This window comes from Sorex araneus, chromosome 11 (genome assembly GCF_027595985.1).
Source record: "Sorex araneus isolate mSorAra2 chromosome 11, mSorAra2.pri, whole genome shotgun sequence".
NCBI classification, from domain to species: domain Eukaryota; kingdom Metazoa; phylum Chordata; class Mammalia; order Eulipotyphla; family Soricidae; genus Sorex; species Sorex araneus.
In genome coordinates, this window is record NC_073312.1 from 43,014,027 (window position 1) to 43,028,173 (window position 14,147).

At 46.6% G+C, this 14,147-nt stretch overlaps 1 protein-coding gene across 1 annotated transcript; it reads right to left on the minus strand.

Moving 5' to 3' along the window:
• Positions 1-4,657: 4,657 nt before the first annotated feature.
• On the minus strand, positions 4,658-10,587 carry GPR15LG (G protein-coupled receptor 15 ligand). The gene is made up of 3 exons (XM_055119621.1): positions 10,385-10,587; positions 8,653-8,739; positions 4,658-5,493 (listed from the first exon to the last, which is right to left on the minus strand). The coding sequence occupies exons 1-3, from the start codon at positions 10,452-10,454 to the stop codon at positions 5,408-5,410; spliced, it is 243 nt and encodes an 80-aa protein (XP_054975596.1). The 5' UTR covers positions 10,455-10,587; the 3' UTR covers positions 4,658-5,407.
• Positions 10,588-14,147: the final 3,560 nt, after the last annotated feature.

Genomic DNA, 14,147 nt, shown 5'->3' on the forward strand with positions numbered 1-14,147 from the left:
GATGTTGGAACATTATAAGACTGAAACCCAATCGTGAACAACTTTGTAACAGTGTGTACCTCATTTTGAGTCAATAATAAATAAATAAATAAAAGTTAAAAAAATATTTATTGTGGTTTTCAGGGAAAAAATTAAAATACCATGTATACTTTTTCCCCTTGCACTTTGTGTGACAAAACTCGGAGTAAAGCCAAGATATTACCTATGTTCTACAGAGGGACAAAGAGACTGAGGTGATCATCCAATAAGCTGGAGGCAGAGCCGCAGCTTCTGGGGGCCTATATCAGTGTGCTGAGAAAATGTCAGCTCCCCCTGGGTCTCGTCTGCTCTTCTCCTTAAAACGTGGGTCGAGGTTATGATTACACTCAGTTAACTCACTTGACAGAGATGAGAAACAGAGGAGGAGCACTCTCCACAGTGTGTGTGTGTGTGTGTATGTATGTACATGTATGTGCATGTGTTTATGTATGGGTGTATGTGTAACCAAGTGTGTGTACTCTCACTCATATCTTCATATTCTCTCACATAACCCGCAGCCTCTCCTGGTGTAATTGTTTCTACTTTAGGAATAAAGATGTTAAGACACAGAGAGGGTAAGCCATATGGCTAGGCTCAAAATGCCAGTGAAAGATAGAGGGTCTTGATCTATAACCATTTTGTGTTGTCCCCTTCTAGAGCTGGAACTCTTTAATTTTTAAATTTTAATTAATAATTTTTAAAAATTGAATCACAGTGAAATGCACAGTTAGAAAGTTGTTCATGACTGGGTTCAGTCATATAATGTTCCAACACCTGTCTCTTCACCCGTGTACATTTTCCACCACCAATGTCCCCAGTTTCCCTCCTGGTGCACCCATCACCTCTTTGGCAGGCACTCCTCTCTCTCTCTCTCTCTCTCTCTCTCTCTCTCTCTCTCTCCATGCACTCACCCATACATCTATCCACAAATTGAGACTAGAATAATCAAGGGCATAAACTGAATTGACTTTTGAGCGAGGCATAAAATGGAGATGTTTTTAGTGATTGAATGAAAGGTAATACGGAATGGTGGAGATTATGGTACATGTTTATTTACATCCATCGCATATTAAAGCATTGACTTGAACATACAAAACTCTTGCATTCTGATGTATAAAAGGACATTTTCAGTTCTTACTTTCTTGCTATTTTTCACCTCCCACCCTCTGATTCACACTCTGCAAGTCCTGAGGGGCAGTGCAGTCTGACAGAATAATCAGCAGATAAGTGCCAAGACCTTTTCCAGAAATGGAGCTGTTGATAGCAAATCTGCCAGTTGCCTCTGGAGTCTGTTACCAGACTGCTGGTAAACAGGCAAGGTCAAGCCATCTCTCCAGATTAGACCAGAGCCCGGGACACACCCAGTGGTTCCATAATGCTTTTTCAAGGCAGAGAAAATGGCTGTCAGTTAGTGGGGTCCCATGTGGGGTCATGCAGGGACATTATGCAGCCAGAGATAACCGAGATCTTTGCTTGTACAAAGATAAGCTTTGATATCAATTATCAGAGCAGATGTGCACACTAGATTATAAAATATATGTTACCAGACAAAGGTTAATAGCTGGGGATGAAAGAGGCCAAAGTACTCCACCTTGAAAGGGGTTGAGAAGGAGGAGAGGAGCCTTTTAGTCTGACCTTCTTCGTTTGGTGGAAACAGATCTGGGGTGTCCATTTGGCTTCTATTTTAGAGCAGGCATCTCTATGTTCCATTCACTCTGGGGCAGGTACACTTAGTTTTGTTTTCAAAAGGGTATCTGGCCTCCCTGGTGTCACACAGTGGGCACTTGTCCACATCATTGGAACACAAGTCAGTTTCTGAGATGGGGGTTCTACTCTATTAAGTACACCAAGCTTCCCACCGAGACAGGCAGTATGAGCCCCTTTAGTTGCCATAGAGACTGTATACTTTCCTAACTGCCACGCTGTAAGCTGAAGAAGTGTCCAGAGAGTCCAAGAAGTCCGTTAGGGCAAGATAAGAGTTTCAGTCTTGGTGCTTGAACTTGGTGCTTATACAGTTCAGTACAGAACTGAACCTTGGTACAGCAAACCCAGGTTCAGTCCCCAGCATCTCATATGGTACTGGGAACCGCCAGAAGTAATTCCTAAGTGCAGAGCCAGGAGATAGCCCTCATCATCACTGGGTGTGCCCCCCAACCCCTGCAAAAAAAAGTTTCAGTCTTATAACTAACAATCACTTCCAGGTGTTTGGGTGTTTGGGTTTTCTTTGTACCCAATAGTCTTGAATGGGGAGCAGGGTCAGGATGGGGTGCGCAGAAAATGGCTAAAAGTGCTGACACACATATTTTACTTATGGGAGCTTTGATCCCTGGAAAACTCATGACCCCTGAGTACAGCCTGGGGAGTCCTGAGTACTGCACTGGGAGTGGCCGGCCCCTGAACATCTTTGGGTGCGGTCCCCAAAGAAAACTAATAACAGCCTTGAATAGTCTTTATCTCTTCCCTCAAGAGGTAGTCTCCCCCTTGAGGGCCACATTCTCCCATCACTGAAAAATTTGAAAAGTCTAGGTCAGTCACAGTTTTATTTCTGGAGCTGGCATCACACGGGTGGGGAGAGCGAATGTTTCCAGTGTTTTCATGGGGAGTAGTGCCTGCCTTCTGAGGAGAGTAGGCCTTCAGCTGCGACCAGCATCTCTTAAGTCTGCTTGGGGATGGGTCTCAGGCTTCTCCCCTCTCCTCAGTGGGACGACAGGGGCAGGGTTTCTCTCAGACTTCCCACTATTGACCTGGGATTCTGAGGGGCTGGTGTCTGCTCAGCCACCCGAAGCTGGTCTATTTATAGCACTGTCTCCTGCAAGCTGGCGGCGCAGAGCTGTGGGCACTGCATCCTAGCCCTCAGAGATGGTACCCTTACTCTTTCCAAGGGCCGTGTCTTCCTTTGATCTGTGTGCCCTACATGTCTGGTCTTTCCCCGCTGCACTACTTCCAGAAGCCACAGGTTTGGGGGTTCCTGCTTCTTGCGCCTATGGAGGGACTCAGTTCAGGCTCTGACAAGTTGCCCATGAATTGTGTCTTCTGGTTAACTCTGAAGCACATGTGTTTAGGTTTTTTTTTCCCCCCCTGGGGAGTGTGTAGGGCCTTTAAAGAGGAGGGACAAGGATTAGGAAGCTTCAGCTCTGGCATTTTTGATGGGTGAGTTCTGACAGCACAGAGAAGTCACTGTGGACTTGTCTCCACTGTCCACCTTCCTCCCGAGTCTGCAAGGCCACTCCACTGTTGTTTCGAACCCCTCTCCTCCGGCCCCTCTGTGCCGGATCATTGGGACATGATCATGATCATGTCCCAATCCCTGATCATTCCCGTTTCCTTTCCTTACCTGGGCTCTGTTGCTTAGACATAGCTCTGGTTCTTCATTGCCTTCAGAATCAAATCCAAATAGTAGGTGCTAGATCCTCCTGTGTTCCCAGATTGTCCTCCACTTGCCCTTTGTTCCCTGAGGTGGCTGAATTTTCCTCAGACACTAAATCTCCCTGCCCAACCCATACTGTATCTTCCCTGCATCTCCCACCCCCAGACACCCCCCCCACACACACACACACGGGGGGCATGGGCAGGTATGTACCTATGCACTAGCTCTTTAGGGACCAGAATGACAGTGCAGCACATAGGGCATGTGGTTTGTATGAGGCCAGTCTGGGTTTGATCCCCTGCACCCCATATTGTCCCTTGAGCACCACTAGGAGTGAACCCTGAGTGCAGAGTCAGAAGTAACCCCTGTGTACTTCTGGGTGTGGCCCCCAAACAAAGGAAAGAAGCACTAACTCCTTGTCACTTCACCCCCTCTTTTGTGCTCTATTCCATTCTTACCTTGTGCTTATAGCCTTGGAAAGCAATGATCAGTTTTCAGACTCAAGGACTGTTTCCATCTCTGAGTCTGAGGAGGATGCAGCACAGTCTGGCCACTACCTGCCATGGGGAACAAACTCACACATGAAGCTTTCGAAAGGGAAATGAAAGGTCTGGCTTGGAACGAGGGAAGGTCTTCTGACTTGCCCCGGGACTGCTTCCCCAGAGACCATCCACCTCATTCCTGGTGGGCCTAGTATTCTCAGCCCTGGCTAGGCACATGAGAGAGGGGCTTCTCACCTCCCTGACAGAAGCCGATTAGATAGGAGCTTAATTGAAGTGTAAGCCTCTTACATGGAGCCATCTGTGCCCTCTGAGCCTCATCCCTACAGCTCTGTGCTCCCAGTGGGCAAACACACTCCCTTAGGCTAGCACAGGGAAGTACCCGCCTCCCCTGAGCCAAGCCCTTTGATGTATCAATACCTGACTGTGTGGCTGATTTATAGTCGTGGTGCTGGAGCCTCATACCTGCCCCATGAATCTCCCTTGCCCGGGTCACACAGAATATCCTGGGTAGGACTGAGATTTGAATTCAGGTATGTTGGGCAAGACCAAGCCCCAGTGCTACTGCCTCTAGGTCTTCATCTTCCCCCTCTCATCGATTACACTGTGCTGGGAGGTGATTCTAAGCGCGCAGTTAGTGGAATGTTGTGGCTTCTGTCCCAGACTTTCTCAAACAAGGAAAGGCGGTGCATTTAATTTATTTTGTGATTTATTTGGTTGGTGGTTTGAATTTTCTTTCCAGCAGATTCACAGCAGGGTAGGAAAAGGAATTCTTTCAGAGCTCCCCAGGTAGCATAGTTAAAGGGCTAGGTGTGTCTCAGAGCCCAGCTTCCGTCATCCTCGACAGCCAGTTGCTCTTGGGCATTTGATACTCTGCACCTATCCTTTTGAGTGGTCTCAGAAATACCTGGATTTATCGCTGCAATAGTTCACGATGGAATCCTAACTCTCAGAAAACTCAGGTTGGGTCTAGTGCTAAAAACCTCTAAAGGTTGGTGGCATGATTAGGACCAAGATCTAGAGTTCCAGAACTTTCCTTGAGCCCTTGCTGCCTGAGGCGAGCCCTCCAACAGTGCACCACCCTGGACTAAAGGGTGGAGTGAACTATGTTGGAGCCTATGATTGAAGGGCTTTCCCTTGAACATTTTTTTCTTACTGGATTTTAAATTTCTGAAGCCAACATGGAACCCAGAGAAACTTGAATATTTGTCCAAGGCCACTAGAGCAAGGCAGGCAGGCATTCTAAGGCTTTGCCATCTGAATCCAGGTTTAAGTTTGCTGAAGAGTTTGGTCAGCTCTTCTAAGAGCTAGCAAGGACATTAGCCCATCCCAATGTGCAACAAAGGAAGATGATGTCCTTAGTGGAGGAAACTTGTGGTTTTCTTTGTGGTCACAGCTCTCAGGAACTTTGACATCAGATTCAGCTTTGGTGAGGAGCATCCTGGGAGGAAATCAAGGTTTCTGGGATCCTGGGATACCAAGTAGGGGTATTTCAGCTGTCTGAAGCCTTGTTTTGCTAACATCACACCTGTGGGAGTGCCCCAGGTACCACCCAACGGCGGGGTTGTGGTTTCAACTTGCAAGGTCTACAGATCTTCATAATGCGTCCTGGGAAGAAGCAATAAGCAGAGAAGAGAGACAAGACAGGAGGCAAAGTGGCCGAGAGAACCAGGGGTGGGGGAGAAAGGAAACCATTAAGATCACTTACAAACACCCAAGCCATTCTTAAACCAAAGGATGAGTCAGATCTTACTCTCCTTCCTAGCATCTTTGAAGGCAAACATGACTAGTCCTGGGTCCACTAGAACCATTAGGGAGAAATCTGATTTTAATGGCAGAAGGCGGCTTGTCTACTAAATTGGCTTGGTCAAGAGCAGTGTCCCCTTGAGTAGAGGGCTGAGGAGCCCTGTTTCTGATGACCTCAGTAGAGGGCCTGCACCCCAGACCTAACACTCTCCACCCAAACAGTGTCTCAGTAATGCTAGCTACTTTGACAAGTCAGTCTCACTTGGGGGAAGAGTAATCAACAGAGAAGTAAAACCTTCATATATTCAGTAATTATTTTCAGTTTTGTTTGTGATAATAGGAAAAAAATGTGAAAAGAATCTAGCTATCCTAATAGATAAATGGTTAATTAGTAATGGTATCGCCACAATGCCAATGTTTCATGGTGATAAAACCTGCCCATTATCAAGATGATTCACAACAGGAAGGAAAATGCCCACGGTTGTACTATTAGTTTTAAATGAGGTACAATAAAAATAAAACTAAAGTAAACATGTTTGTATGGAAAAAAAAAAGAGGAGGCTGGAGAGGAAGTATAGGAGGTGCTGTGTTTGCCTGGCTTACATCTTTCTGATCCTGGTCCAATCGCTGTCAGCCCCAGAAGCCAGAGGGTGGAACCTGGGCAGGCAAGACCCAGTCTCCATTCTCAGAGAGGAAAACACAGGCGTCCTGCTTTCGCTGCTCTGGCAGGGCTAGGCTCTGCTCCACAGCAGGACACTGGAGCATAATCTGGGGGGCACTCAGTGCCAAATTTATAGTCGTGACGGTACAGACTCCTCAGTGAGGGCCAGTCTATAATCAAATCCCTTTACAGATGAAGAAACTGGGGCTGGACAGCTGGGCAACTTGCTGAGGGCCAGGTCGGCTGGGGGGAAGCAGAGATTCCAGCCCAGGGTTACTTCGTGCTCATGATTTCAGGAAGTCTCACAAGGAAACTTGCTCTCTATAAAAGAGACCATTGTAAGGGGAAGAGGTGCACAAACCCAGGTTCCTGAGTTTGCCTCTGAGCATGAATGCCTTCTGCATTTCAGTTTCCCCATCTGTAAAATGGCTACAATGATTCCCCAGTAGTTTCTAATAAGATTGCATGATAAGAACCCAATAAAAATGCTTCTTGTTCTTCTTCCTGTTCTAAATTGTTTTCAAATCCCTGCAATTAGTATTATCTTTATTATTATTATTTTTTTGTAGTGGGCTATGGGTAGGGAAGGGGGCAGTTTATATCCAAGGTTCAAAAGGCCGGGGGGGGAAGTTACTTGTGGTTCCAGGCCAAGTGGACATGGGGTTCAATATCGGGGGTCCAGGATGCACCTAGGATTGTTTTGGCCACACTGGCAGTGCTAGGGTCCTCCAGAGTTATACCCAGCAATGTTCAGGCGGCTCTTGTGTTATCATCCAGTTCCTTACGCTTGAATTTTAAGAGTCTGTAAACTGTAAGGATCCAGATCAATATGAAAGCCACAAATCTAGATGCTTTTCTTTAAAATATTACATGGCGAACTAAATGTTGCTTCATGCTGGCACACAGGGGATTAACCTGGCTACATGTCCTTTTGCATGCTGTGCAGGTGTCAGGTATGTGCAAATGTGTCTGTGTGTGCATGTGTGAATCTGAGCTGTGTGTAGAAGTGCCTCCATGTCTGAGCAAGGCCCATGCTGCCTCCTTGGTGGAGGAGGTTAATTCCATGGATGTGGGCACACTCTTCCTCAACCAGGTGGGGGCCTGGCAGGGGTGCGGATAGAGCTGCAGTCAGTGCACTCGTCCCACCGTCCCACTGGGCGCCTCACACTCCTGCGTCAGCGTGTGAGAACCGGTTATTTTTATCCAGCCCTGGCTGGGTGTGATGCCAGTTTGGAAGGAGCCGCTGCCTCTGCTGCAGATGTGGCCTGAGGCAGGGCCGCGCAGTCTCTCTCCCTCCCGCTCATTTCACACCCCAGCGTCTTGGGAGCGGGAGTGGGGTCAGGGGCTCAGGCTCCGGCCAGAAGCTCCCAGGGCCAGAACCATAGAGAAGGCAGGGCTGTAGCCTTCTCGGACCCCCGCAAGCGGACCATGAGACCCCAGAGAGAGTTGGGGACTAGATTCTGGGTTTTGTTTATTTTGGAGTTTTGGTCACACACAGCTGTGCTCAGGGCTTACTCCTGGCTCTGTGCTCAGGGATCATTCCTGGTGGTGCCGGGGTCGAACCCAGGTCTTTTGGTAGCAGACAAGTGCTTTCCCTGCTGTACAATGTCTCCAGCCCAGGTTTATTTCCGGGCTCAAAAGTTTTTCCTTGTGAATTCTGCCTGGCCCAGACCCTTGGGCCCACCTCCCAAAGGTCAGCAGAAGTCCTGCACTGACACTCCAGATCAGGCAATGGGCAAGCGTTAACCTACCTGGGTACTGACTCCTGCAGCCATCCCTGGGCCCGTCTGTCTCCCTCACCACTCAATGCCCCTTTTCTGTGGAAGATCTTTGCTCTTTTAGGCCACACCCTGGCATGCAGCTGTGCTCTGTGCTTAGTCTGGTGCTTGGATGGAAACTACCCGCCTCTGTCTGTGGGGTACTCTGACCTTGGTAAACTTCTGACCCTGTGTATCCACCTACCTGCTGGTTGCCCCACCTCCTGGGCCATCTCTTGGAGTCATCTGTACCTTGGTTTGTAGCTACCATGAGCACCTCCTGACCATTTCTCCCCTCCCCGGCCCCCAGCCTTTAGCTTCTCATCTTTCTTTAGGCCTGCTCTAATGCCTCTGGCAGTGTAGAGGTACATCTTGTATGTTTTTTTTTTAAATTTATCCTGTTCTTTTCCTTGGCAGAATGCAGTCCACTCAGAATGATTTATTTGTTGACTTTGGGGAAGATCACCTTCCCCCTCTTGACTAGAAGCTCTATGAAGCTGAGCTCGCATGTTTGCGGCTCCCTCATCAGCACCGGGTTGCCGGAACACAGTGCCTTGTTCCTGCCTCCCCAGAGCTTCTCTTTACCATTAGGGTGGTCCTTACCTTTCTGGGTCCCTGCGACAGGGCCAGCAACCCTGGGGCAGCAGCTGATTCTTGAGGACTTGGACGGACGCCTAGGATGCTTTCTTCCTAAAGGCAGACAAAAAGAGGGGTGGGTCTCCCTTAGCACATTTGGGGATATCAGGGGGCCCACTGAGCGAGCTTCCAATCAAGGCTCTAGGCAACAGTATGGCCCCGGGAAAGAGCCGTTTCTTGTTCCTAATACAACTGGCATGGGGAGACATGCTTGCCCCACATTTGCGCCTTGTTTTCCTGCCTGAGTGAAACTTCAGCAACATGACCTGGACGTCTTTCCTTAGATAGTGAACTTTCTTGGACAGTTTATTTTTATTTTTATTTTTTGCTTTTTGGGTCACACCCAGCGATGCTCAGGGGTTATTCCTGGCCCTGAGCTCAGGAATTACTCCTGGCGGTGCTTGGGGGACCATATGGGATGTTGGGGATCGAACCCCGGGTCGGCCGCGTGCAAGGTAAATGCCCTACCCGCTGTGCTATCGCTCCTGCACCTCTTGGACAGTTTAGCTATAGAAAATAATCCTAAGTAAGTGCTTCATGTATATACATATACTTTTTACTACACATCTAAAATCATGTCAAGTTGTGAACCTCCTAAAGATATAAGCATGTAGATTCATCACAGTACAGTCTCTCCCAGGCAAGGTAAACCTAAGTCACCACTGCATTGGAGACTCTGCCAGAGATTCCTAAATAAATAAGAAAAAATTCTGATAAAGGCAGTCATTAACATAGGCACCCTCTAACTTGTCAGAGATCTAATACACTGCATTGCTATGAATTGTGTATTAGGAACTCTAATCAGTTTTCCATATCATATATATGACAATGTTGATTGCTGAAACCTCAGTGAACAAATACTTCCTAAAATTTTATTGCTTGGAGATAATTGCTATTGATATCCTGGTATTGATGCCTTTAGAATAATTTAAATATTTGGGTGATAATGATAATGACAAAATTAAAAGGTACAACACTGAACCTATAAAGGTTTACCAATCATAATAAATGCTTGCAATGCAATACTGAAAGGAAACATAATGACTAATATTGGGTTATGGAATTATGGGTGCTTTTCAACCTTATATAGTCCTGCATCCCCAACTCTAATAAATGTTAACCAAAACCACGAAAGGAAAGAACCGAAAGTAGGAAGTATTTGAGGGTCAAGCAAGAGAAAGCTATCTCAATCCAGACAGACAAAAGTGCCAAAGTTGCATGTCCACATAGCCGGAAGGTCCATCTTGCACACTTCTGAATATGAACATGTGCCCTATCATGAGCTTTCTCATGCCATCTGCCACAGGAGTTTACTGCCCATAAAATTTGGAGATGTTCAGGCTCAGTCTGAGTAGTTTATGTATTCACTCAACCTAAATTCACTGTACTCCGGGCATGATACAAGACCAAAAGAGCAGCTTCAGATTTGTAGCCAGGTAGGATTTAAGAGCATGAAGCAATCTAGCTGCACTGGTGCATGCTTGCATGCTAAGCACTTTCTTTAACTTACATGTATGCTGGGAGAGCTGGGACCTGTGGGCTTCAGACCCATGATGCTGCTAGACAACTTGGGGACACACAGGTTTATAGGAGAACACATCTGTTTAGGATGCAGGACTGCCTGTAGGGCACCTGAGCTCCACCCTTCCCAACACCGGGATCCCTGCTCAGGGCACAGCCCCCTTGAAGACTGTCTTACCTTCCACGGAGAAGACGGAGAAGCAGAGAAGCAAGAGGCAGAGCAGGCTGCAGAGGACTTGAAACCTCATAGTGGCAGGGCTGGAATCGCACGACTTGGGGAGCAGCTGAGCCACACAAGTGCACCCTTGGGCCCACTTCAAACATTTATAGAGCGGTAAAGAGGCGTTTCCCAATGGGCTGAGAGCCAGCAGCCTTGGAATTTTCACAAAGGGTACAGTCAGCCCCTCCCAAGAGGAAAAAACCAGCTTTTCAAGAAGCTAGAGCATTTGGTGAACTGTCATACAACTGTAAAAGGCCAAGCCCTGAAAGTTCCCAGGGTCTGCCTCACTGATCAGAGCAGGAAGCTTCTGCCAGGGAGGAACCACTTTTCAGAGTTGAACGTTAACTTTTAGTGTCAATAATAATTCCATCACAGACACATCTTCCTGATTATTCATAGATGTGCCAGATAGAAGGATCACAAACTCCTTTTTTTTTCTTTTTTCTTTTTGCTTTATGAGTCACACCTGGCGATGCACAGGGGTTACTCCTGGCTCTACACTCAGGAATCACCCCTGGTGGTGCTCAGAGGACCATATGGGATGCTGGGAATCGAACCCAGGTCAGCTGCATACAAGGCAAACGCCCTACCTGCTGTACTATTGCTCCAGCCCCCAGGATCACAAACTCCTTTACAAAGCCACAGGGAAGAGTCTTGAGTAAAGCGGAGAAACAAAGCCTGAACTCTGACAACCTCACAGTACTAACTTGAAGTTCAAGTTCTTACTCCACCATATGTTTGCCATGTTTGCCACTGAACTTGCATTGAATGTCTTCAAAGTTGCTTCCCATATGTTCAATGGGTAGGTCTAGATGAGTACACACTCAAAATACGCTGCCTGCAACAAGATGAACTCTTATTATAGGACAGTGCACTAGAACTTGATGGCTGTTTAAGAAAGTGATGAAACGAATAGGCAAGGTATAAGGTCAGCCTGAGAAAAAGCATGGAGGGAACATTTTATAAGGGTAGCTTTGGGGAAAAATCTGCCATTGACTATCTATTGGACAGAGGATGACATGTGCTTAACCCAGGGCACAGAAGGCACAGAATATTTTGTCTCACGATCTCTCTGTTAGTGGAGGCAGCTGTGCACTGTTTCCCCTTGCGGCATCATGTCCAACTGTCCATTGCCTTACTAAGTGTGCCCTGCCTGCCAAGGCAAAAGCTCTGATTCTCAGCTGGGAAGGGCACATTAGAAGCCAGCATCTGGCTCAACTCTCCAGGGTCTTCCTGGGTCCTGGCAGCCATTCAGATTGTGGCACCCCGACTCGACCTCCTTTTTTGCTCCAGTTAGAAGAACTGAAATCACAAGCTTAGTCATTTCTGGCAATAAATAAGTAGCCTGATAGCTTGTATGGTTTTATGACTTCACAAAAAAATATCAAAACCAACCCACATAAAATTGGTTGAGGTTGCTGGGCTCAAAGACCATGTGCTGTGTGCTATTGTCACATGGCACCTCCATTCTGATTCTCTTTCCAGCCTGTGTTCTGAACCTCAGTGCTATGCTGGGAAGCCCATCACCACAGAGGACAGGGACAGTAAGATCTGGGAGTTCATCAAGGAAAACTCCGGAATTGATGAAGGGTGTTCAGAAGAGGGTGACATCAATGATGAGGCTGCAAATTAGCAGTTGGCATGCTGTTGTTAGGTTGTATGATAGAGGTCTGTACAGTCAGCAGTTTCCTGAAGATGCTTTCTAAGAAGAGGGTTAACATATGCTCCATATCAAGGACTAACCATACCTTTAACCTTCTTTTTTAAAAAATCTGGGTTATCTGGGGTATTATCACTGAGGTAACTAGGCAATCTTTAGCTGTATATGAATTGTTACCTGTTATAACAACCACCCATTTGTGTTGGAGTATTTTTTGTTATGGCTTTTGGCAAAACATCATCATAGAGGAAAAGAACAAACTACTTCGTAGAGAGTCAGGGATTAGGTCAAATCTTAAGGAACAATTACTAAGCAGTGATGCAGAAATGATGATTCTGGACCAGTGAAGGGAAAGATTCATCTGGATCCATGTCCAATTATGTGAGGACTTGGGTCATTTTCCCAGGTCCCTTGGCAACTCAGTTGTGCAATCAGAAATAGATGTTCAGTTCTCTCTACAGCTTTTTTTTTTCTCACCGAAGAAGAGTCCCAAGGGCACTGCTTAGCCAAGTGCAGAAAGAACTGCTCTATCTTAGGGGTTCTGTTTCTTACACACTCACACATGCAATTCACAGTTTTCCAGGTGTTTCTAGGACCAAATTTTTAATCAGAATAGAATCAGATGCCAAATTCTACCTGCTTTTAAAATGCTTATGAAAATTATTAAGCAACGCATGCCCTTATTAAGTAATCAGGGAAAAAAGTGAAAGTGCCACCCAGAACTCTCCTTCCCAGAGACAATCACCATTCACAGATTTTCACATGCTTTTTTCTTTTTCTTTTTCAAAGATAGCTGTCAACTTACTTTAAAAAAGGAAGAAACACCTATGGCTTTTTAGAATATCTGAAATCTCATGTTGAGCTGAGAGAGGTGAAAATGAGCAGCATTTTAACAGGAACACCTGTTAGTTTTAAGAATATGCAGTTTGGGTATAAAAATAATCCAATTGTGGCTTTGAATAATTTCTAAAGATGATTCTGAAAAGTTGGCTGTCTTACTGAGGAAAAAAAGTTCCTACTCCTTAGAACTCCTTAGAAGAAAAAAAGTAAAAGTTTTTATGATTTCTAAGGTCACTTAGCATCTAACACTTCACTCCTGGCCACTTAGTTGTTTCCCAAAGGTGTTTTACAGACCCTGTAATTGATTAGAAGAAACTTTCTCATTTCCCTATCAAATTGCCTATCAGCTGAAAATGGAGAGCCTGTGGTCCTTTAATCCTCCTAGCACTACATGGACAAGCATTTAAATCCATCTTGCAACAGGGAAAGTTTTCTTTCACCTCACCAAAAGTGCCATGGTGTACTCCTTTTCTCATTTTTCCAAATTATCTACACACACACACTCTTCTCATTTTCCAAATTACCCCCCCCCTCCAGTTTTATAGCAGTCCCCAAGGTTGAGGTTCTCTTTTGATGCTGGTTCCCTGAGAGTTCACTGTCACCCCGTTGTTCACTGATTTACTTGAGCGGGCGCCAGCAATGTCTCCATTTGTCCCTGTTGCGTTCAGGGTCAGGGGCATGAGGTCCATTATTGTTACTGTTTTTGGCACATTGAATACGCCATGGGCAGCATGCCAGGCTCTGCTGTGCGAGATTCTTCATCGATCTCTTCCGGAAGCTTTGTTTTATAGTCTCTGGATCTTGGCCATTGATGCGATTACATGGTGCCGGGGGCAGTTTGTGGGTGGGACTGCCAAGCTACTGGGAAATGGGGGATCTGAGTGGAGGAGGCCCGGTCCCAATCTGAGTAGGCTTGGAGTTCTCAGCCATGGGTCCCGCATACCTGGGTTTCTCTGCCAGTTCCTTCATGGGTGAGGCTCATCCGAGCATGTGGAGAGTGGCCTTGAGCATGGCTGCGGCTGGGTTCTGGAGGTTTCTGGCTGCTGAGACTCTGCTTGGGGTGGGGAGGGAAACTCAACCCGCCCCCCTCTGAGGGAGCCCTGGTGAAGACAGCCTGGCACGGGGGCAGGAGATTCTGCATTGCTCTTTTCTGGGAATTTATCCTTCTGAGAGTTAATAGTTGAAAATAACCCACAGCATTGATGAGCTCTTGATACCTCT